We start from the raw sequence: 26,170 nt of genomic DNA, 5'->3' as shown, positions 1-26,170 counted from the left end.
TGCAGCATCTCAATTATTACCAATATCCATTAAGCAGTGCCCACAAACTTAGTCCGTTGCCCTTTCGCACTCACGCGCGTTGCCTTGCCTTGCCTCGGACGGCTGGTTAGTGTTGTTGCGCGCGCGCGCCTCGCTTGCACACGTCTGGCCATTAATTTTTGCACCAACACTCTCTACACTGTATACAGCGGCAGCAGCAGTGCTGCTACGTAGCATCAACAACAAGCTATAAAGCCCCGAAGACTATGTACAATGGCTCGGCGAGCAGCATCGAAACTGCCTATTATGCAAAGCGACTTTTTAACGGCTATTCTATATATCGCGCATATTGTATACACCTTGCTCGTTCATACGCATAAACTGTACGATGCACTCGTACTGTTTTTCTGTGTTGCATAACGATACAACATCAAATACTAAAAATCGAATCTGTTATTCGATGTTGCAGGAGCGATGTCTTTCTCGAGTCGTATCTCGATCATCAGCAGCAGCCCGAGCAGCAACAGAATCAGCAGCAGCAGCAGGAGCAGCAGCAGCGTCAACAGCAAGAGGATGAGCAGCATCATCGTCATCAGCAACAGCAGCATCGATCAGTAATGCCGTCGTCGTCGGCAGCCGTAGCCGAACAAATGCTGATGCATCAGAGGCAGCTCGGACAACTCCATCATGTGCAGGTGAGGCGTAATGAACGATACAATAGATAGACATTTCCTCGTCCGCAGACTCCGTAAAGAGCGAGCGAGCGAGCGAGCCAAGCATATTAGTTTAGTAGATGAATGGACGAGAGGAGTACGTGTCGCCGCGCGCAGCCTATACTGTATATACTTGCCAGACCGAGCGTTGTAGGCCTCCTAAAACAAGCGAGTTTATGCGCGTTTCATTATTATACGTACATATCGCCTCTAGAGCACTCGTCGCGTACTGTACAGTATACAAGACTATTATATATATTAGTTCGGCTCATCGAATATCACACCTCTCCCCCCTGCTCGCGTGTGCAGGACGATCGAGCTTTCAGTCGTTGCTCGGACCCCTGCCGCCGCCGCCACTGTCGGTATAGGATGTCACGATCGCGTCGAGTCGTTATCGCTCTCCGCGCACCGATGATGATATCGTCACCCCAGCGCAGGAAGGTATCTATTTCCAAGCTGTAGCAAAAAGGATACTTACTCGCGCGCAGAGGCAAAAAGGTATCTAACTCGCGCGCAGCGGCAAAAAGGTATCTAATTCGAGCGAGAAGCAAAAAAGTAGCTTATTCAAACGAAGTGGCAAAAAAGTTTTGACGCGCTGAATTTAGGTTGGCAACGCAGCCGTAAATGATAAAATTTTGTTTTGTATTAGAGCAAAAAAGAGAAAAAAACAATTGAGCTAGAGTAATGATTTTCATCCATTTCCAATGCGAGCAAACAAATCAATCTCGCCGCGATTCCGACTCAATATGCCTCTTATGGAGAACTTTGTATGTTCTGAGAGGAAAGTAGAAGTTATCGGCTTTACATAACTTTGAATTAAATGTTGAATGTTGAATGTTGAAACAAAATTTTATCATTTACGTCAGCGTTGCCAACCTAAATTTAGCGCGTCAAAACTTTCTTGCCACTTCGTTTGAATAAGCTACTTTTTTGCTTCTCGCTCGAATTAGATACCTTTTTGCCGCTGCGCTCGAGTTAGGTACCTTTTTGCCTCTGCGCGCGAGTAAGTATCCTTCTTGCTACAGCTTGGAAATAGATACCTTCCTGCGCTGGGGCGACGATATTTATTTGAGATTGCCGTGTAGCCGCGCGCCCCGATACGTATCGGCTTTATAATTGATACGAGTCGCGCGTGTGAGGTAACACGAGATTATGTCTGTATATATACGTGCCGTCGCAATTGCGACGAGGAGCATTAATATCTCTCGTGCGTTGATGTGTCGCATATAGCCGCGAGCTCGTCGACGAACTCGACAGTCAATCGACGAGGTACGCACTAGAAAAATCGATTTTTTTTCGATTCGACGGAAACTCTCTCAAAGTTTTCAAAATATCGAATGATTTCATTTTTCGCATGATTTCAACTCGTGTAAAGGAAAAGTCGCTGCTGATAAATTGGCAAAGAGTTTACCCCTAAAAGTATGATAATTCTTATTTCTATGTACAACTAAAGAAAACGAAGCCTTCACCAGATTTTTAAGAATCTAGCTTGAACTTATACAAATATTTTCACTTTGCCACTTGCAGATTTATAGATAAAGCTACTCGCCATCTAGTGGTGAAGGTTCGAAGCAGTGAAAACTACTCTGAATTTTTTTTAAACCGTTATAAACTGTCATCGTCATTTGAGATGCGAAATTATATACGTGACTTATAAGCGTTGATTTTCTCGATCAACCGTGTGGTATAATTTTTTTCGCGCGAAGACCGATCGAAAATCTACGCACGTGTATTGGCGAGCGTTGCCGTTTATTTCCCACAGCAAGCGAGCTAACGTCGACGCGCGTATTTAACTCCGCCACCATCTCTATTTCTATTGTCAAACACCCCCGCGCGCGCGCGCACGAGATTAACTTCCGCCTACCAACGCGATATTTTTAACTCGAAATAATCCACGCACTAGCACGAGCAGCCGCCTACGCGGCATCATGTACACACGCAGCAACAGCAGCATCGCTATAGATATCGAGCCACATATAGCGGCACAATCTATCGCGCTCCGCAAAATCAATATTTATGACATCGAGCGATCGGTATCTCGCGCAATTATAGTTTCGCGAGCATAAATAATGCTATAAGCTCTCGGACCGAGCTATCACGTGCATCGGGGCTTACATCGCATTATATATCCAGCGCACGTCACATCGATCTCAAAAATCAGTTGCCCCGGCTCTCTTGAATATGATATACAGGCATTCGGATCCTCGTATACATACAGCTCGGATATTATGATCCTCCGCACGCAGCTGTCGAAAATGTGCTGTAAACAACGTACGCACGATATATAACGGCTCGGACGCACACACACGCACATATTCAACGCGATAATGTTGCCCATCGGCCGATGGAAAATTAAAGTCCTCGCACCATCGAGACGTCACAATCAATCTTTTTTCCGAGAGAGAGAGAGAGAGATACATACATACAGTGTGTGCGTGCGGTGCAGGGATGAGCCGCCGACGAATTGTGTGCGGCTAATTCAATTTGAAATGCAGACTGACACACGCACGCGGCCAGTTTAGAGACGAGCGAGCTCGAGAGTGAGTAGACTGTGAGCGAGAGGAACAGACTAAAGGGATTAAACGTAGACGTGCCGGGCTTACCGAGTGCTGCTGCTGCTGCCGCTGCATATAAAGCCTATATATGTATATGCGTGTACAGTTCGTAGGTCACTAATTGCAAATGTCCCTAATTGCTTGTCACGAGACCGAGAGGACGAGAAAACTTTGCATGCGGAGCATGAAAACCCGTTACCACAATGTATATACGGCAGCAGAGCTTTTCTCCGCGTGCGGAGCACATTTTTACCTTGCGCGATATCATCAAATGTGCTCGGATTCGGTTTTGGAGCTCTCGCAACTTGCGCAAGTCGAAATTCGGCATAGGTGAATTCGCGTTTCCAAATGTTGCCCACCGCCGCCATGCGCACACCCTGGTTTTGTGCGTGCGTGAGCATAGCAGCGAGGGACGACGTGTGTCACGTGCGGTCAATTGTTTTGGATGTTTTGGAATTAACTTTAATTGCTCGTCTGCGGCATTGATTCGAGACGTGTGTCTCGTTTGTATGTGGGTACGCGCGCATATTCGACTGGAAATGGCGCCTCGTGAGCTGCCTGTGAGATAATTATCAGTTTATTAATTTCGGATTTGTGCGATATATTTAGCCTTCGAGGCAGTTTTTGTGTAGTGATTAATGCGTGAGAATTTTCGGTACATCGAAATCGAGAAAAATATTAATTTATAAATGATCGAACTCGAATAATAAAAAAAAAAAAATCCAATAGAGACAAAAAACCTATACGATGTATAGAAATACCGGCTTATCTGATGCAAGGCGCAATAAAAGAAGTCGCGAGGCAATTCGACGAGTATACGATCGATCTCAATCAATCGGGCATTATATAATCGAAACAAGGAGCAAAACAGACGATTTGCGACAGAGACGTGGCACCGTCTGTGCGCAGCAGTGATTCCTTCGCATCGTAAATCGATTCGTTATAACTCCGTATATAGAAGAGCGCAAATAACGATAAAGCCAACGCCATACTGATTTTTTTTCATCTCTATTTTTTTTTTTTTTTTATTTTGTTTGCACCCGTGTGTATTTTTGGTACTTTTGACTCATACGTAGCAATACGCCAAAAGTCTCTGATGGAGATATTCCCCGTCCGAATATACATATTGAAAAAATATTTTAATCCTTTCGACGAGCGCGCTTTGCTTTTATAAATAATCAATACTCGCCGTAATAAACGTGAAACGTTGAATTTTCAAACTCTTTTTGACGGAGATACACTTCCCACCGTATGAAAGGTTTATTTTTCCTTTCAAATTTGATATCGCACTCGAGTGTTTTACATTTTAATGATGATTTTCCTAATAGACCGGCCACTCGAGAGCTTAATCCTTAACATTTTCAATTTTGCTCTCTTGACCCTCGCTGTATACACCGACAAGCTATTACCCCGATGGCGAGAGCTCCCTCGATACGCCATGAGCTTTTCACAAACTACCCCCCGCTATATAACCAGCGTAATCCTGAAAATACCTGTATAAATTACCCTGAGTCGAGCCCGAGTCGATAGTCGAAAAAAAAAGAAAAAGAATGAGCAGCTGCACGTATAGATGCGTAAACGCGTATATTGTCGTAGCTCATCGTTTCCTCCTTAACCTTGTGATACAGCCTCTGGTAGATTAATCGGAGCTCAATTCGCGCAGACACGATATAGTTACACGCACTCGTTCTCGAATCCATACGTATAGGTGGTCTATGTAGTGCGAGAGAATATGGAAATCAAAGCCATTGCTTAAGCTGCAATTTGAGGGAGGCGCGCGCGCGGGCTCTTTGTAAATCCTCTTTCTCTCTATATATGAGGCATCTACTGCTATATGTGGGTGACAATACACTCTAATACCCAAGCGCGTTGTATTCCCTGTTGACTTCAAACCTCCTCTATCTCTTGCTCAGTCTCTCTTTCTCTTTCTCTCTCGGGGCTTATCTCAATTTGCAGCTCCGCTCTCACTATAGAGCGTTAAATGTATTGTATGCGAGTTTTTCTTCGCAAGATCGTGTTACGGCGTGATATACGCATTTGGCTAATTTTCCTCTTTTGTTTTTTTTTATCTCGCGAAAGGTCCGAGAGTAGGAAACATTTTATAACGAACGTTCAATGAAGGTTTTGTTTATGATTCTGCGCGAGCTGGAATTTATTTTCATTGACGCTGGAACGAGTGCTTTTTGAAATATACGGATGATAAAAGCCGTTTGATTTGAAAAATTATTATTGGGCGTATGCAATTTATGAAAATAACGTTTCTTGATAGATTTTTCTTCCTCCACAAATAAGCTCTGTGATGGGCTCGACAAGAAATGTTTAAACCAGACGCATCGTAGGTCGATTTGGCTTACATATTTGTAAACTATATTCAATTCCCAACAAATATTTGAAGCTCTTGTGGCTTCTGGATAATTTTGCCAAGATCAAAGTACAGGCCTTCTAAAACATTGTTCTTTTTGCAAGGTTGAAAATGTTTTATTTTGGGAAAATGTTGGCAATTATTAATGCATTTGTGTGATAACGTCTTGAGTGTAAAAAATTTTGCAAATTAGTTATTTTTAAGGGCGAATCTGCTTGAAATGAATTGTTTTATTTTTCGGTATTCTCCAGGGGTTGTAAAATATACGAGTTTATATGCTGCGAAGGGTTATCCTTACCTATGATCGGAGCCAAGTAATAATGGCAAATTAATGTCTTTTAATTATTAGACACAGATTGTTAACAGTAAATTTGAAGATTTTTTTATACCATATATATAAAAGATCGCTTATTTGAGCATAAGTTATGAAGAGCTGCATGCAAGTTTAAGGATGATTTCTTCGAAGCAAGAATTTTCTTAATCACAACAAAACTATTAACATTTTGAAATACTTTATTTATTATTCTAAAAAATAAAAGATATTTATGTGAAATATTTTTTAAAATTTTACTCAAATAATTGCAGAAGTCTTGGTTAAATCCAAATGTGTCTAGATGAATCTCTTGCTCATAGGGTTCGCTACATTAGGTGAACCTTCTGTATGTGATTTTCGAGTACATTCTGGTATACAAATGATTCGAGACAAATGTTACACTGAAAGAGTTTGATATGATTGTGTACTTGATTAATGTGAGATTTGAGATTATACTTGCGGCTAAATGAATTATGACAAATCTCGCATGCAAAGGGTTTGATATGATCATGTACTCCATTTATATGCCTTTTGAGTTTATTCTGGTATCCAAATGATTTGTGGCAAATCTCACATTCAAATGGTTTGCTCCGATTATGTACTGTATTTATGTGAGATTGCAGGTTAGTTTTTTGACTAAATGATTTTTGACAAATATCACATTCAAAGGGTTTGTTGCGATTGTGTACTCCATTTATGTGATATTCGAGGTGATGTTTGAGTCCAAATGATTTGTGGCAAATCTCACATTCAAATGGTTTGCTCCGATTATGCACTGCATCAATATGATTCTTGAGGGTAATATTTCTTCCAAATGATTTGTAACAAATGTAACATTCAAAAGGTTTGCTTCGATTATGTACTGCATTGATGTGAGATTTGAAGTTTTGTTTTTGTCCAAATGATTTATGGCAAATGTCACACTCAAAAGGTTTGCTCCGATTATGTACTGTATTTATGTGAACTTTGAGGTGACCTTTTCGTCTAAATGATTTGTGACAAATCTCACATTCGAAGGGTTTTCTTCGATTATGTATCGTCACTGTGTGTCTATTCATGTTTTGCTTTTGTCCAAATGTTGCAAAATCAATAGTTCTATTTTCATGCATTTCAATGGTTTGATTTTCATTTTCTATATCTACAGTAGATTCGTGCGTTTGGATTTCAGTTTTGCAGATGGTTGTCGATTGAGTTTTCAATTCAAGTTTTACATATTTGCACTCAAAATCAATGATTATATTTTCATTTATGTCATTTTTCTGATTTTCATTTTCTATTTTCACAATAGGTTGACAACTTTGATGCTCAGTTTTAACGAACTTTTCGGGTAAAGACATAACCTCATTAATGTGGTTTATCTGAAACAAAAATTGTGTAATATTTTTTGATAATGGTAAAACAGAACGTAATTTAAATTATATTAAACTCACTGATGGTTCGCGAAACGTTAATATTGCAAAGTTTTTGTCTTCACAAGAGTCCACCGAATTTAAATTATAATCATCATCTTTTTGATCTGGCCAAGTATCTTTTGGCTCTGTTTTCACCCTGGTGAATAGTTAAGTTTGATATAGATATTGCTTTAAAATATAATGACACTCACAAAAAATGTTGTACCTAATCGTGTCCTCTCTGTTTTCCATCGCCCCTTGATTATATGTAAAAAAAATATTTGAGGTTAAACGTCTCAAGTAGTCAACACTGTAACCCGAATTCACCAATTTGTAAACACTTGCTTACTGCAGAAATTTCTCACAGGCAACTGTTCACACTACTTAACTTGTATATTAGCGAGGTGTACCCACACTTGGGATAGTTCCTTGGTGATATTTTCCTCCTCCAGCGTCAAGTGGTCAATAATGTAATGTGATACATGTAGGCACTCGAATACCATTAAAACTATATCAATATTGTACTGAATATTACAATTAAATACAATAATAGATCAAGCTCTTTTCCAATGCATTAGCAGCGATTTTTTAATGAATAATTTGTTTTGTTGTTATTTAAAACATTATTCTCTTGACGATTTTAGATCTATATTTTTCTTAAAATTTTTATTTACTTGTACGAACTAAAATTACTACAAATGTTTAGTTAAGCATCAAGATGCCTTTTTTAAGCTGCTGAAGAGTTTAGGCTATTTATTTTGCTACTGCCTGTACGTACGCGCGCAGCTATCGCTCTTTTAACGAGCTTAACAAGCACCGTAAGAAAATCTATGTCACGCACTATTCGTACGCCTACATTCAGCAAACTGGCAGTTATAAACTTCAATGAAAGCTTTAAACGACGCACTTTTTCTCATTTTTTTTTTCGTCTTCCAGCTTCACGCGTAATAAATCCAGCTCGAGTTTGAGAAAACGCGCGCTTATGTGTATAATTAGGAAAATATTTAATTGGAAAACTTTATGCGTCTGAATTAAAGCCCGTCTAAATTTAACGAAACGATCCGCCGAATATTTGTAGAAAATTATCGCATACAATACAAAAGATTCCAGGCGCAGTTGACAAAATAGACATTTTTCCTTGTTGCCGAACTTTGAGCTCGTTCAAACGGGGGAGATAATCTTTTGAATGGCAATCCATTCGAGATTATAAGCGCGTAATGGATGATCAATGCCATACGCACGACGTCTCTTGCGTTCCATTGAATCGCGAGATTGCGTCACAATTGCATCGACGAGAGTTCGTTCGATCGTATTATATTGTGGAAAATTTACGTAAGCTTTTGAAGATTTTCTCATATTTCTAATGTAATTTTGATTATTTACGTCGACTTTATAATTGAGTTTTATAATCGGCCATTGAACGGTCGGAGCCATGTAATACGCAACGCGCGCGCGCGCAACATTTAACAAGAAAACGTGCGAAAATGATTCGCCTCTAAATTCGAGGCCGACTGCAATATCACTTTCGGCTCCGGCAATAATCGTAATCATCTTATATCCCTCTCAAACTGCGTATAACCTTTTTTCCTTCGTGTTATACCCCCGAATGTCTCTCTTTAAACCTAATCCGACGCCTTGGGTACTTTTTTTCACCCTTGACTCGCCGGCTGCTTTCACCCTTCAACTCAAATCTCCCGTAAAAAGAAGATATTCTTATCGTTCGTATAATAAAACCCCGTAATTGGTAAAACTCCGTGACCGCAGGAGGAGATAAAAGTTGATTGTTCACGTTGCATCTTACGCAATGATAATACAAAGAAATTAACGACAAGCGTTTTTCCTTTCGACAGAGCGACGGTTCCCTGTCGTCGGCCGGCTCGAATCTGTCGGCGGGCGTCGACGGCTCGTCGGGCGAATCGGCCACCGAGGACGACTCCGAGGGCAACGGCGTCGACGGCGGCGAGCCAGCCTGCAGCATCACCCTCATCGAGCGCCTCATACGATCCCATCCGATCTGGTTCCTGCCGGGTATTCAGCGAGCCGGCGCCTTTCACCTGCTCCAAGGCAAAGAGGAAGGGGTAAGTAATCTTCACACGGCACGCACGTATATACTGGCTTACGCGCGCACACACATGTACATACAGTATGTCTATATAACGCGTTATATATACAAGCTATTACCGCGACCGGCACAAGTGCGATGAACTCGCAAAAGCATTACTGCTGCCTCTCGTCGTCGGTATTACGATCGACGCGAGCTCTCGGCTGCTCTTAAACGAGATGTAATGATGATAGAGAGACAAGACGTTCCCCGTATTTCCAGCCTCTCGCCGCCGCCATGCACTGCCACTACTGCCGTTGCTGCTGCTGTTGCTGCTGATAATGAGATAACGCTTATAATGCTACTACTGCTAGAGGATGATCGCCCCCCTTATTTGCGCGAGCTTTCATTCCGGTGGCGGTTGATGATGATGATGATGATGTTTTTGTTGCGCTAAACATTTTCGCCGACCGACCGTTTTCTATTCGCGCGTATCTGTCCAGCGTGTGTGTTCCCTGGCAATCATGAAAAATCGTTTTGCTTCTACCGATATCTAATTACACTCTGAGTTAGTACATACATACACGAGAGTACGTAGTATAAGAGAAAAATGCAAGAACGATATTGCATTTTTTTCTATGAGTAAATCACCATCGTATCGTGAATTAATCCGCCATTAAATGAACATTTACTTCCGTATAATTTGCGCTTCTCTTCATGTTACTTAGTTTTAAACTATATCGGTGCGTACATCCTAGATTAATATAACATGACGATGATAGATTTTTACTTCTTCTTCCATATGGTAGGATTGGTTTTTTTAAAAATTGTATTTTTACGTAATTTTTGGCCGAATAAAATCTTTTTGATATTTTTTTTAGCTCAAGTGATTGAAAGATAAACTAACGAAGATCGTTTATAAAAAATTTCAAGATTAAAACTCAAACGGTTCAAAAGTTATTATCAAATGAAATTCGAAATTCGTGAAGCGATCCCGACTCCAAGCGACATCGCGTGGGAAGTCGCTGCAATACGTGTATAGAAATGCGCGATCATAATTCAAGTGTTTTACATACGCATGTGCGAGACGCGCAATTTACATGTTCGAGCTCGTTTATTTTTTCTCTTTATTTTCTGTTATTTCTACCACACATTACTCATAACACAGATGCGATCTACAGAGGAAATGTACATATTACACGCGCGAAAAGTGTGTCATTGCCTCGACTGCGCTCAACTATAATATAATGCGCGCAGCGTATACACGACGACGGCCCAAGGATGACGATAATGTTTTTTGCACTTGGGTGGATAGAGATAGACGACGATCGCCGCAGCGAACAATAGCTTAGATTGACGAGAAATCGCCTGCGTTGGTGATAATGTATGTGTGCGTCGCGCGCAAATCGCTTGCCGAGCTGCAAGGCTGGTTGCCTATCGTCGCGGGCGCGTTGTTTACTTTCATTCGGTCGTTTGGAGTTTAATGCCTTCTCAATCAAAATATTTTTTATTTCCGAACTCAGTGTATCGTTAAACACATGTTTCAAAGGCTTGAAAAGATTAAGAGATATACCCGTAACAAGACAGTCGCGCGTTAAGATATTCGCGCGGCAAAGCATTCCGATGCATCCCGAAGATAAAGCATCCATCGGATCGAGGCATCTCCGGGTATATCATCAAAAGTTTCCAAATCGGAAAAAAAGCCAAGAACGTATCAAAAATTTTACTCTGCCTCTGTTGCGCGCTAGTATACGTACACGTGCGTGCGTACGACAAAAGATAAAAACAAAGAGACAGAGAGTATCAAACCCTCTTCCGCGTGCATGCAAACGCGCATCGGCAGTAATCAGGGCGCATCGCGGCGGCGCGGCCAATGCCGGCTTATTGTTCCGCGTCGTCGTGCTCATTGTTTTGCCTCTGCTTATATTATATGTACGCTGCGTTTATGTATATGGTATACCGGTGTACTGTCGATAGATTGCGAAAAAAGCACATACATATAGTGCGGAGCGGCAACGGCGATGCGCGCACAATTACACTTTTTTCCACTTGGCCTCGCGCCGCGCGTGTACGAGAGCGAGAGAAAAGTTTTTTTCCGCCGCAGCGTGAAAAGGTATATATGTACGAAGGGAGATTGTTAAGGGCTACTTTTTGAGGGCCACGAAGGGTTTTTTTTTATTCGGCGCACTACGGTCGTGTGTAGACACGCGTAACTGCGTACGTGCAATTTTTCATGATGGAAAAAAGTTTTTTCCACTAATTTTTTCGAGCGAGGACGATGGACGCACGCACACACATTCAACGCAGGAAAGAAATTTGTCGAGTGATATCTGGTTGACGCGCCTTCGTTCGCGATGGGTTTTTTTCTCCCCTACGTATAATTGTTTTAATTGTTCTGCCCCGTCGAATGATTTGTAAAATTTTCTTTACACCCCGTGCGCGGACGCAATTAATTGTAATTATCCGAGCGACAAAAACTCAGCTCAACTGGCAACTTTTAATTTTCATACACTCGATCATGCTTCCGAGATCGGTGCTGAGATACAACGCGGTGTGCAGTGCTAATTACACGTCAACATACAGAGGATTATTGAATTATAAAAATAAATTAATCAATATCATCGACGTTATAAATATCTCTAGTCACACAAGGTCGCGTCCAAGAATACCTGTCAGAGACGAGGCTTGAAGACTATTGACCGGAAAAAAAGACCGCGTAGAATATCGTTGTACTTTGCTCGTGATTTGTAACGACTGCAAATTTATGGGTGCGCGCGATATTATTTCGATTGGTTTATGACGAAACGATCTCTCTCTCTCTCTGTTCATCAAGCTTCTCAATCGCGTATTACAACCCACGATGGCCATGACTCGTCCATCAATAAAAAGAGCGCAGTTCGTTATACGCTAGCCACACATACTCTACGCATTGTAAATTGTATCAATTCAGAGAAACGAGCGAGTACAGCGAGGCGAGCTACGTCGAGAGCTGAGGCGGCAAAAGAGCAAAAACAAAAAGTGCCTTCCATAAACTAATTTTACCCCGAACGAGCTCCGACTTCGTGTAATACCAGCGTTGAACTCGTGTACAATAAAAGCTCTCCACCATTACGCGCACATACATACATGCAATACACTATATGTGCAGTGTACAGTCGCTCGCAGTAAGCCGCTACATACATACATTCTTATAATATACACGTTGCTCGTGTGTCTATACTATTTCCAGAACTTCGTCGTGCGACAATCAAGCCAGAGCGACACTATGGCGCTGTCGGTTAGATTGCCGGCCGGCAAAGGACCTTACATCGAGCATTACCTCATACAGGCCAACAAAGGCAAGCTCAGCCTGGAGACGAGCGAGAATAGGTTCGACAACATACCCTCGCTCATCGCCCATTACTCCCAGTGCTGGTAAGCCATAAAATGCACGGCATTATGTTATATACATTATTATTATTATTATTACTATACACACATATACAAACTCGATGTTGGACTCGAGAGCGACTAACTAACTGACTAACTGACTATTGTGCGCTCCGCAGTGTACATTCGTGTGCAAAAGCCTATCATTGGGAATGCAGAGCGCGCTTTGTAATGAGAGCAGCTATTCAGCGAAAAGCTCGCATCTTTTTCTTCGAGTCGTATATATATACCGGTCTCGCGAGCGAATTAATATCGAATAATTTTTTTCTTCCTTTTTCTTCCTCTTCGTGAATTATGCATAAAAATGAAACTTTTTCGTTTTTCCTTTCTTCCGTGCCCTAACATACATTCCGCGCCTGCCTTTTAAACGTTCCGAGGGGGTAAATACGTTACCTTACATTATGATCTTCGCTCGCATTCTTACGGCCGTGTACGATAATGCGAATTTGCGATCGCGCGCGCGATGCGAAGGTGAACCACTTACGACGCTTCGCGCGCAAAGTATATCTCAAACACAGGCGCAAACGAGAGTGCGAAAGAACGTCTCATTTTTGTTTGCTTGCGTTCGCGCGCGCCTTATATACATTTATATCTCTCGATGGATAAAAAGCATCGTATACATATATCGCGAACGAGAATAAAGAGACCCGTAAAAGATCGACTTTCGCCGAGAAACGCGTGAATTTTTTTCACCGTACAGATGTGTATCGGGGTACATAGGCTCGCATGGAATTCTCAAACAATCGCGTCTTACGTATATCGGTATCATAAACGAGCGCGAATCGATATAATTGCATTTATTAAGAGGCGAGTCGCGCATTAAGGAGAAAGAGAGAAAAAGCGAGAGAAGAGAATAAGCTCGTCGTCGGCGCTCGAAGCCTCATTAACGCGCTGGCGACTATATGTAAGAGAGTCTCTCGATGCAAACGCAAATAACTCACCATCGCGTGCGCAAACTGCAAAGACCGACGACGACAAAGACGACAACGACGTCGCAACGACGAGTATATATAACACGCGATATAATGAAGAAAAGAGAGTGAGTGAGCGAGAGAGAGAGTAATGCATTTTCCTCCGCGTTCAACAGCGACGAGTTGCCGGTGCAACTGACACTGCCCCGAGCGATGCGCGAGGCCAAGAATAGACAGCAGCTATCCTCCCTGGCGCTGCTCGGCCAAGAGTTTTGGAGATACCCCATGGCCAACCCCAAGGGGCCGCCCGACAGCACCGGCAGCAGCAACACCTCGAGCCTCGGCAGCTTTCGAGCCGGCAAGAATAATAACAATAATGGCTCGTCGACCCCTTCGACCGAAAGTATTATACTCAATTTGACGCCGATCTCGTCCAAAGATTCCGGTAAGTTGATTTCGTTGCTTTTAACGTAGATCCAATCGTTTTTCTTAATAGTAGTAATAATGAATATGTTTGATTCTTTTCAGCTACCATGTCCCCTGCGTCGAACCATTCGACCACGTCGACGTTTAATCCTGCACTGCCGCGCCAACCACGGCCGACGCCGCCCAACACCCTCAACTTGACGACGTTCAACGAGCCGATGAATCGTCGCCCGCTGCCGAAACTTTCGCCCAACGACAAGCTGTGCCAGCGGCTCATCTCGCCGAATCTCGTGCAGAGCCTCGTGCAGAGATCGCCGTCGCCGCTCGTGCACAACGTCGACGCCAACGTGCTCAGTCCCGGCTCGGTCGGCAGCGATAGCTTCGGGCACAACAACAACAGCAGCAGCAGCAGCGGCAGCGGCAGCAGCAACAATAGTCATTCCAATGCTTCGAGCGCCACGTCGAATTTCCATCGGAACATAGCGTCGAGCTTTCATAAAATGTCATCGCCCACTATCGCGCAGACGCCCGGGGGTCAAATGAAGAGTCCTCCGCCGCCACCGCCACCGAGATGGGCCAAGCCGACTCAGCAGCAGCAACAGAAGAGCAGCAGCTTCATTGCGACTACAACGATAAATGTCAATCAGAGCGACGATCAGGTAGGATCAATTTTTTATTCATTTTTTACGTCGACTAACGCGCTAAGCAGCTTGGCAAATTATTCACGCGCTCTTTTTGATTTTCAGTCGACGCCGTCGGAATCGAACACGCCGTCGCTCATGTCGCCTCAGAGCGCGTCGAACAAATCGCTGGCCTCGAACAAGTCATCGTCGGCGCACTCGTCGGGACATTCGCCATTGACGCCGAATCTATCCTCGAGCTCGTCGACTAAGCACACTACGTCGAACGGCAGTGGTCGGCAGTCGCACATCCTCTCGCCGAATACACCGTCGCCTGGCGCCACCAAATCGTCCTCGTCGTCGTCGCGCAGACGCAAGGAGCAGCGAGACGCACGCAAGAATTCCCAGCACTATCGCGAATCGGACATTCTGGACTCGTATTATCGCAGCTCTCCGGCGGACAAGGCATCAGATTACGAGGATATCTGGAATTCGACCGATCAATCGAATCCCCCCACGTGGTCGACCAAGGAGGCTATATCGAAGAGCTACAATGAAGAGAACTCGTCTAAGATAAAGAGCGAAACGAAGGATAAGCTTCTTACACCGGTAGAAAAAGTTAGAAATCTCGAGCAAGGCAGCGATAAGCTCATCATTAGAAACGACAAAGTTAATGCCAATGAAAAGATGAGTTACAAAGAAATCACGAGTCCGGAGTTCAGTAGTTTTAAGCCACTTCAAGAGTCAAAGATTAGCCACGAGAGTACCCCAACACCCGACGATAATAATGCCATTGGAAAGAGACCTGACTTGTTGTCTAGAGTTTGTAAGTTTTGAATTAATCAGTTCGTTAGAACAATAACTAAACATTTGTACTTTTATCTTGTAGGCAGCGCGAACTCTCTGAACAGCCCGACTTGTCTCACACCCCCTCGCAATAAATTCGGACTGGCGGTGCTCACCAGATCCGAAAACAACAGCCCAATGGCACCGGAATTGAAGCAGGCTAGTCCGTTCTACGCCGAGCCAGCCGACGCGATTCCCCGGCCTACTCTCGGCCAAGTGACTCGAAGACGGCCGAAACCGCTCAACTCGGTGGCGAGCAAATTTCGACACAGCGAACCCGGCTGGCTGCAGACTCAACTGTCGATGAACTGCAATCTCGGCAACAACGGGCTTCATCCTATCGACTGGGACGACTCCGAAGAGGCCGAAGATAAAACGCCGCTCATATCTTCGTCAGTGGATAATCTGGCTAAAAGACTCAGTGGAAAGGATCAGAAGAAATGTCTGCCTTGCCAAGCCAAGCCTGTGCAGCCACCTCGAATCAAACACAAAATATTCAGCGACACATCGTGGGCAGTCGATTCAAGTTGGGAGTTCATCGGTAGGTTTCGTAAAACTTTTAAAATAATCAGCTTTTAATATATTTTTAATAATTAATTAATAATTCATTAATAATAATAAATAATTAATGATATTACTTTAGGAAACGATGCAGATGGTTGCGAACCAGACTACGACTGTGATCCGGATTACGATTTAGACAATTCGAATAAGAAGTTTGCCGACAACGAGCACGAAGAGCGCGTGTTGCGCAATGCTCTGACAGCGCGTAGCATCATACTTCAAAGGTTAATACGTAATTTCATGATTATTATCAAACTGTCTGTTTTTTGTCATATTTTGTCGATGAAGAGGTGACGTTATCGTACAATATACTATTATATAAAACCCAGTTTAGTTACAAAGAAAGAAAAGCTTTTTTCAAATTTAAGCTCATAACATATTTAATTGGTGATGTCATTAGGTTTATAATAAACAGTTAACTTAATACAGATAACTACTTATCTGTACGTAGGATCGTAAAAAAAGGAAGAGTAATGCAAGCAAATATTTGAGGGAAATTCAAATATTTCGTTTTCAACGATGATCAACAATGCATTCATGAGAAATTACTTTGTCATTTCAGATATCCAGAGCTGCTCAAATCTCCGGACAATGGCACGAGTGTTTCTAGCGATCGAAATTCTTCGTACGATAATGTGGAAAAGCGCCAAATTGCCGGTTCGACCAGCACGATGACAACGACCACAACAACACTTACGAACTCGACTCTAACTATGGACCAGCAGAAGAAAAATAACTCGAATCACGACGAACGCGATAGTTATCAAAGATCCGAGAGCGAAATGATACTGGACCAGGAAGATAGAAATTTCGAGCGCAATAAACGCAACCGCAGTTTTCGAATTGATACTCTAATGGGTAAGTTTCAATTACTTGATATAAGTTTGTTTCGTAGCTTGACTTAAATTCTCATCCTCTTTAAATTTGTCTGACGCCGCAATAATATACACAAGAAATGTTTGAGTAAATTAACAATTATTTGTACTAAAATTAAAACAATTTAAATATTAGTTTACTTCACGCACTAATAGCCTCGACATAAATGCACAATTGATGAAATTTTTCTTTTTTGCGTTCATCAAACACAAATAAACGTATTGATTGAAAATTTCTCCTCGGTTTCTTGGAATTTTCTTGATTCATTTGTTGATTCCATTGATGAACCATTCTTTTCATTACTTCTTTTTCTACTACTAGCTGTAGAGTGATACTTCAATGATCATAAAAATATTATGAATTACTGAATTTCACAGTATTATTAAAATAATGTAAAAAAATCAAATTAGAAAGAAGAGCATTTAATGGAAAAAAAAGAGACAGTTATTGCTGTCTCATTGCAGACGTTAGTACATCGCATGTTCTATGAATAGGTAAAAAAAGTCTTATCTCTATTTTTCAATCAATACTTATCAATCAAAGGTAAAACCAATGATATTCAATTAATTTTGATATTTACGTATGACTGTTATAAACTGAACAAATTATTGAGCTATATAATTTATATAGTACGCTTAATTCTAATTTATTTTACATTCAAATTATCTCTGAACAAAGTCTCGTTTGTGTTTATCAAATAAAAAACGACGAATTAGTATTTGAATTTGTAATTTATTGCATTTTTTTCCGTTGTGTACATTAAAAAAAAGGCCAATCATCGGTAAAAATGCATAAAAAGCAGTAAAAACGAAAAAAATTCCAAGTTAAGCTCAGATTAATCCCCGTGGAGATTTTTTTGACCCTGTATATACAAGTTGAGTAGCGATAACGTACTTCAGACTTCCTTTCTTCTTTTTTTTTCGCGCAGACTTATAACACGCGCCGCTGTATTACAAGTGGTTTCGCGCGCCGAGAAAAATATCGAAATGGGAATATCCGCGATGTATGTGTAGCATGTGCGTGTGCGTTCTAATCCACTTTACAGTACGTGCATAAGCGTATCGTGTATAAGAGCTTATATACACCAAAGCACTCGAAGGTCGGAAAAATATGAAACTAACGCACGAATGGCTTTATCCATTTAGACTCGCGCCTTGTGTTTATTTGAATAAAAATGTAAATCAAACACTTTCAACGATTAAGCTGCTAAAGACATTTCATATTTTCCATTGTTTGCCTAACGTTTCTTTGAAAAATTGTCATTTTCGATTGATTAATTACAGCCATTCGATGGTTAAAATTTTACTACTTATCGACATTTTTCACTTGTTTGTAAGAATTTGAAAAAAAATTCAATTAATTCCGTAAGGTTTGCACCTTTATTTATTAATAATGACGCAAGTAAATAGTAAACAGTAGTATATCCTCATGCGCATTCTTTCCTAGCAGATTTGCAAAAGATTCAACTTACATATTGATATTGATTATTTATAATCAATTAAAATCTAGCATTACAAATTATTATTTTATATTTGTTTTCATAATCACAAGAAACTTCAATTAGCATGTTATATCTCTCATGAATCACTTTTCGTTTAGGATTAATTGACCCTGACCGTTATATGTCCGAATCGTCTTGAGAAATAACATGTAACTAGTTTATCATGCACTCATATTTTTTTACCAATCCCTGGAGTACTAATTCCGGAGTTAGAAATTCGTAATCAAACAATTGACGAAGATAGTAGTAACGTTCAAGCGCTGAAAAAAATGAATTAATGTTTATAGTAACTGCGTAAGTAGAACAATCATCACAGATACTGCAGTTATACAATGAAGTAGATATTAAATGGTAATCATTTATCCGAAACGAACTTATTGTGTATCTGTGACACGTGTAGCTTGAAATCATTAACTTGATTAGTTAAAATCAATTAAATGATACTCATTTCGAACCTTTGGGAAAAATAAATGATTTCAATATTTTATAAAAATATTCAAAAAATTATATTAATATTTTCGTTGCTTAAAAATGATTGTGGAGTTATATGAAGTCGTTTGAATGTTAAATATTGAATTGTATCCACAAAATTTAGTGAAACCTTCCTTTTCAATGCTTGACGCAATACTTTTCAAATAAGAATCATGTTGAGTGCATTTTTCGTGCAAATAATCAAAGATGATGCAAAGTTCGTCACATTTACATATGATAGTTTGAATTCAAGTTTTTCTCAAACTTTTTTTCATATTATAGAATTATTTTTTGACATCGATGAAAATATTCGGTTTTTATGAATTGATCAGATGCTGAAATGCACAAAGAATAAAATTTCATAAAATCAATGAAAAACATTAATTGATTTAATACGAAGATGTTTTCGTATACCTCAATGATTTCAAGCAATTACATTTTTAAATCTCCATTTTATATCAGATGTCATTTCTAATCGTTGAAGGTAATACACCTTTATCTTAAATAAAAAAAACAAAGCTAGATACTTCAAGCTCATGAATTTTCATTGAGGCGGTATAAAAATTTAAGATGAGATTAAGAAAAATTTTGAAGTATCATTTTCACGTGTGTGTGGCCAGCGATACACGTGCGCATCATGCTTAATACACTGAAGCAAAATAAATAAAGTCTGTCAGATACCCCCTGTACAGTCCATAAACAAAGTAGACCCAATGAAAATCAAGATTCACCTACATTATTTTATCCGCTAAAAAGTGCATGTGTCGCAATCAAACGATCTTCAACCAATCGCCAAGCGTATTTCACACCTATGTATACACTTTCCACGCGACATTTTCGATGACTTGCACATGATAATTATACTGCGGTGCTCATCCATTTTTATCTATCCTCTTTTTCTCTCTTGTTTTCTTTCCCCGCGATTATTTTGTTTATTTATTGTTTTACTAACTTCAATACTTCATTCGTCGCATTTTTATAGCTAAGAGATGTTTACGCGATGTCATGTTCATTTAAAATGTTATTTATCAAATTAAAATTGAAATCTTTAATTTGAAACAGCATCGCTTAAATCAACTTTGATTAATTTTTACAATCGTGCGCCGTACAAAAATAAGATTTGCTAAACTCAATATTCTTATCGTCGATGACCACTGCTTTCTACGAAAAAAAAAGGAATGATAATCAACGAGTTTACTCGTATGCTTGCTCCTCCTCGATTTTCTTCTATCTTAAACTATCATGTGTACATTGCACCGATGCGTAAATGAACGGCTCACACGTGAGCGCAAGGAAGCTCGCATATACGAAGCTTTAAGTGACATGAAATTGCACGGCAATCACACGCTGTCTGCAGTATAAATTAAAAGTATCAATCGATGCTATGCTACAATACTTGGCTTTTTATTATCTGCGGCACGGCCTATCGGCGTGCTCCCTTTGTGTCTATCGGATTCTTCGATTCGAGATGAGACTCCCCGATTAGATCTTTACGGCAGATTAACGCTATCGATATACTTTCCGACATTTTGCAATATTTTATTTCGGTTGGACTTCTCATGTATCAATCGTGGTTATTAATTTTGTTCATTTGAATCGTATATTTTTATGATTTTTAAAGTCGTTTTTACCATTTTAATGTAGTAATAATGTAGGTGTAAACCAAATTCTTTCAAAGAAATTATATTTTACGTATTAAAAGAAACTAAATTTACATTGTAAAAGAATTATCTACACATAAATATCAATAATTAACATGATTGTACGTTTAATTAAAGTACACATTGTATGAATACAATGAATTACTATATTGCTAAGGAGGTCTATAATACTTTAATACCTCTCGCTCATCACTACCGATCAACTCGCCAATAAAGTCAATAAAGATTACAATCTCTTAGATCACCAGGTTTTTTCGATCTAGAATCCTCCCTATTTGTAAAAAAGTTCACTTCGATCGCTCCTCCCTCCATACAGCATTTAATATTTGTCTCTCCGCGCATCGAGTGTGCAGTTGTCTTATTAGATATCGAGCGGCAAGTGCTTCAGTCAGTCTTAGCCTGTCGAGCGCGACGCAACATTGCTCAGAGAGACTTGCGATTTGCGCATAAAGATTTTTAATCAGCTTGACAATTTCGCCAATTAATTAATGTAGATTACTCGAGTTGTAGTGTCGTTTGATAAATCTTGATAATTAGTTTGGTGCAGAAAACATTTTTGACAATAAGTGAAAAACTTTTTTCGACTACATCTATTGGATACTCCAATCGGTCAATCGAATACCAGTATAGACTTGATTTCTTAGTTCTAATATCTTCACCCCTTATGAAGAAAGTTGAGTCAAGTTTAGCTCAGTTTTTAACTGCAGCGAAAACATTTAAGCTGGAGAACTTAAGCGGCTGCTTGGTTACTTTTGGCGCCAGGATTGGCCCAATTTCGATGGACAGCCATCACTGCAGACCACAAAGGATTGTTCAAGTTCCAGCGCATTTCGTATCGCCTTAGAAATTTGCGTTTTGGAGATTAACTCCATACACAAATTGATCGTTGAATAAAGAGACGTAACTGTCCGATAACTCATATTCCCTTTTTGCAAGGAGAATATATTAGTAAAAAGAAAAATGAGGATTAATACTCAGCGCGCGTTGAAAGGCGAAATCCTCGCCAGCATCAACGAACGTTATGAAATGCAAATATTCGAGAACAAAAAAGATCTTTTATCTTCAACATCTTTAGTATTTTTCCGGCCACCGTTATCAGAGAAATTGACATTAAAAAAAAAGAACATTTTTCGAAATATTGGAAACTGGTTTCAAAATTTGTACACAAAGCTCAAGAGTAAGTTGATTTGTCAATGTTGTAATGTACTAAATTATTTAGAAAAATCAAAAACTCAAATCTTTTTAAAATTAAAAAATCAAATTTTTAAATTTGACAAAAATCGTATAGATTAATGCCTCAAGTACTAGACGACAATAAAATTATCCAAAACAAACAATCGAACTTACTAGGTGACTCATTAACCCAATTGATACTACTGTAATCGATTCCGGTGTCATAAATTTTCTCTTATCGAATTCGGCATCTTACAATTTTAGTCTATCCTCATGGAATATCACATTTTTATTATTTTAAAAATAACAAATAACACAAATTCTTTTTTCCAAAATTAAATTACTTCCGTAACGATGATTATTACTGATACGAATTTTCTTATTAATAAATTCTTATATTTTGTTGAATAATTATTATCATTTTATTGAATTGAGAGAGTAACTAATGAACGATCATTTTCATGTTACAGGCCCACCGAAATTCCGAGCGATAACCAATCGCGATCATAGCGATGCAGGTGCTGCAGTTCGATCGTACGCATTCCAATTGGCTGCCGATAGCACAACGACTTTTTCTCAAAACATCGAGAACTTCATCAAGTGCACAAGAGAAGGCAAGGAAGAATCCCCGCATGTTGTCATGCGCAACATGCGGCAATTCATGTCCGGCATGAAAAATTATCTCGTAAGTTTGTCTAATGACCATTGCGACTTGACAATTTTTTAAATTAAAATCGAACGATTGTTTTTTTCTTTGGCGCTCAGGTCAAGCATGGAGAGCGCGAGTTCGAGAAAGAAGTAGAGAAGGAACGCTTGAAACTGAAGGCCAACGAATTTCTAAATCTTGATGCCATTCTCGAGGATGTGATGATCCGTCTCGTTGTGAGACCACTACGCGAGCATGTTTATGATCTTTTCGTTAAACATTATGCCGAAAATGGCTCATTGAAAACACTTGCCGAAAATCTGCGCCAGGCGCAAAACCAAAGTCTTCATGATCTCGGCGCTAGTGTATGTATTTTAACTCAACATTAAACTATCATAGTAAAGTAATAATTCTTTCGCAATCCGATTCTAACAAATTAACGTATTCAATTTACAGCCTAAAATTTTGCCACCATCAGCTGAAAGTTTGGATAACATTTTGAAATACTTCGAGAAACTTCAATACGTAGATTCGCCGCTTGAGAAACTTGACTATTTATTAGACGCTATTTATGCCATTCACAATGCGGTAAGTTTGATTCAACGCAATATCTGTAAAATTTAAAAGCAATAAAATAAACAATAAAAAATTTTCCTCAGGTTAAACATGCAAATGCAGGAAGGTCAGTTACTCTTGCAGCGGACGATCTATTGCCGATTGTTGTTTGGGTCTTAATTCAAGGTAAAATTTTTGATGCGGAAATAGAAGCTGAATTCATGTGGGGTTTGATACACCAATCACTTCTCACGGGTGAAGGTGGCTATTACCTAACAACATTCTCTAGTGCCGTACAATTCCTAAAAACTTTTAAACCTAGTCAAGGGACAACATCTTCGTTCAGTGTAAGTATAATATTCCTTTTTTTTTCAAATAAAATAATGAATAAATACGCAAAAATCACTAAGTATATTTTTTATCTTCACAGCCTGGATGTGGAGTTCCCGATTGTTCTTGCGTACTTAAGGTACTTGTACCGGATGAATTGCATGGTTCGCTCATAACCAGAACATTGCCTGCTAGACCAAATATGAATACTCGTGATGTTTGTCGCATCTTAGCCCATCAAATGCGATGCACTAATCCTCAAGATTATGGTCTCTTCAAGTTGTCATTCGGAGAAGGTATGTATTTTTATATTTAATTTTCATTTTGAAGTTTAAATGAAGCAAATCATTATTAATCGAGGTATTCTCTACTCTTAGATACTCTGCTTTGGGATCATCAACGTCCTCAAGATTTAACCGACTGTATGCTAGTTTATAAACGGATCGATGCTAAAATTGCCTGGCCAAGAGCTACAGATGTTAACCAATGCAAAATTACAGATTCCTGATCGAATATTTCACAGCTAAGAGCTGCAAGAATAATGTCAATAGGTCTTTGTTCATTCAATTGAAGAAAAATAATGCATGCAATAATGGTGACGGGAGAAAAAAATTACCACGTTGATATTATTTGTAATACTTTATGTTATAAGCGAATAATTAAAGTTTATTTTATTGTTAATTTTCTTTGGTATTTTTTGTTTCTCAATATTATGCAAAACTATAAAGATTTTAGTAGAATTGTCCCACACCTAAAATTGATTTGGAAAATACAAAATAATCAAAAGGTATACTGATTGACTCAGCACTGAATATTAAATTGAATATAAACTTCACACTGTTTCAAAAAACTGCAATATGTATTATAAAACACATGGAATTTAATTATCAGTGATTCGAGTGCAATAAAATTATAACTGATGTGTATTATACAAAATATTAACAATGTGTGTAACATGTAAAGTAAATGAGTGAATGAAAATTTGTTAAAAAAACTCATCATATTATCTCATATTAATACTATTTTTTAAATTGGACTGCCAAGTATGATTATAATCTATATTTACTATAAATGAAGATGTATACTTTTGATATATGTGCGTAATTTTTACGGTGTATAATAAGCAGAAACCAAAAAAATATTCAAAATGTATTTACAATGAGTATTTAAAAGCAAAAAGTACACAAATAATATACATTTTTACAATTTTCTTATCATAAAAGTATTTAAACCTTTTTATTTCACATTTACTGATCGTTGTTGCCAATTGAAAAAGTTTTTCAAGTTATTGTAGCTTGTTTCAGTTGATTGAATATAATTGTTGCAGGTAGCATTGCTCTTGAATATTTTTTTTGAGAAAAATTTTAGAAAAATAAGTTGCCCTTCATTAATTTCTATGTTTCTGGATTTTTTAATCTTATTAAACAACAAGCTATTTATGATAAAATTCACTGTTAGTTATAAACTGTAAACTGCTTTATTTTTGGTATAAAAAATTAATTGAATTCCTTTAAGTGATCTAGTCAAATACAACTTATTAAAAATTTTTCAATAACTTTAATATAAATGTTCTCATTTGTAAAAACTTAATATTAATGGACTTAACTAGCGTGATTTGATAATTATTTAAAAAGTTAAGCAGCATATCTCATGTATAAATAATACAAATAAAATGAATCTAATAAAATTTTTCATATTAATTTGTCAATTCTTATTATTGTGACGGCTATGGCATGTATAGCTCGTTGCGACTCTCCAATCGTTGAGGCGGATGATAGTATATGAGAACTACATCGAGCATAATTATCATTTAGTCTCTAATTGTAACGATTGTTCGATATGCGACTGATGGCAGCACATGCGGATATGTTTTAAAACAATTATCCCCTGCTGACCTGCGAACGCAGTTCGTGATTTCAGATCTGTTTTGGTTATCGTGAGATTAGCATTGCGCTGCGATACTGGCAAGACTCGTGGTTTAACAAGGTCCATTATTACATCCTTGTGATTGGCATTGTTGAAACCCTTTTCTTTCGCGCAGTTGCTCTCCTTCCCGTCCATACTATTGCTCCTTGCTCTATACTGCTGTTATACGCAACTCGTGGCGGGGACAATTTAATTGTATCGATTGTGTTTATTATTATTCAAGATAATCCTTAATTCAACTTAACTTTCAATTTTGTTTTGTAATTTACTTGAATGCGTTGTCTCCTCACTCGCTGAGTTCACGCAGTAATCATAACAAAATACGGTACAATAGGGAATTTCAGTACTCTCTATATTGATTTTAGGTTTTATTATTATTATTATTATTCTGTGATGGTCATTATTTATGTTCACATTAATAATTGTTGAAAATTTTATTTTATTATAAAGAATTCCTCATTCCATAAAAGTTCTATTTATACTTACTGGAACGTAGTAATCCACAAAATAATTTTTTTCAATTTGTAGCAGTTATTATATCATTTGGCTTGTTATTTTTTAAACAGGGGTCTGATATTGAATATAAATTTCATTGCAAACAATCAATATTTTGGAAAATAAATAAGTATAAGAGATAAGGAGTACGAATAAAAAATTTATTTATACATTAATTTAATATTCAAAGAATTTATTGAGTTAATTGACGTAATACATTTTCAAATTACAATTTTGAAGAAAATTAAAATGATTATTAATTTTATTATTACAAATTATATCTTAGAAAAAATATATGATATTGTACTTTCTAGAAAAATAGACGATACCGATTTACAATACATATCAAAAGTTTCCTTACATACTTAATTTTCTTCGCAACATTT

General features: G+C 38.8%; 1 protein-coding gene across 1 annotated transcript; it reads left to right on the top strand.

Moving 5' to 3' along the window:
• The first annotated feature begins 543 nt into the window (after positions 1-543).
• On the top strand, positions 544-24,001 carry LOC106657437 (protein sprint). Its single transcript, XM_023460153.1, has 15 exons — positions 544-674; positions 9,164-9,391; positions 12,584-12,768; positions 13,871-14,139; positions 14,223-14,779; positions 14,867-15,566; positions 15,630-16,127; positions 16,230-16,374; positions 16,713-17,008; positions 22,303-22,517; positions 22,598-22,843; positions 22,935-23,066; positions 23,138-23,380; positions 23,464-23,659; positions 23,741-24,001. The coding sequence occupies exons 1-15, from the start codon at positions 597-599 to the stop codon at positions 23,869-23,871; spliced, it is 4,119 nt and encodes a 1,372-aa protein (XP_023315921.1). The 5' UTR covers positions 544-596; the 3' UTR covers positions 23,872-24,001.
• Positions 24,002-26,170: the final 2,169 nt, after the last annotated feature.

Source organism: Trichogramma pretiosum, unplaced genomic scaffold (assembly GCF_000599845.2).
Source record: "Trichogramma pretiosum strain Unisexual culture from Peru unplaced genomic scaffold, Tpre_2.0 scaffold40, whole genome shotgun sequence".
Classification (NCBI taxonomy): Eukaryota; Metazoa; Arthropoda; class Insecta; order Hymenoptera; family Trichogrammatidae; genus Trichogramma; species Trichogramma pretiosum.
The sequence above is the reverse complement of the archived record's forward strand: the minus strand, read 5'-3'. Positions and strand labels throughout refer to the sequence as shown.

What these genes read in the sequence shown, in the direction of transcription:
- LOC106657437 (XM_023460153.1), top strand. Translation starts at nt 597, where the DNA reads ATGCCGTCGTCGTCGGCAGCCGTAGCCGAACAAATGCTGATGCATCAG. An exon ending in TCAATCAGAGCGACGATCAG is followed by an intron (nt 14,780 to 14,866) that starts GTAGGATCAATT and finishes TTTGATTTTCAG; the next exon opens with TCGACGCCGTCGGAATCGAA. An exon ending in GGACAACATCTTCGTTCAGT is followed by an intron (nt 23,381 to 23,463) that starts GTAAGTATAATA and finishes TTATCTTCACAG; the next exon opens with CCTGGATGTGGAGTTCCCGA.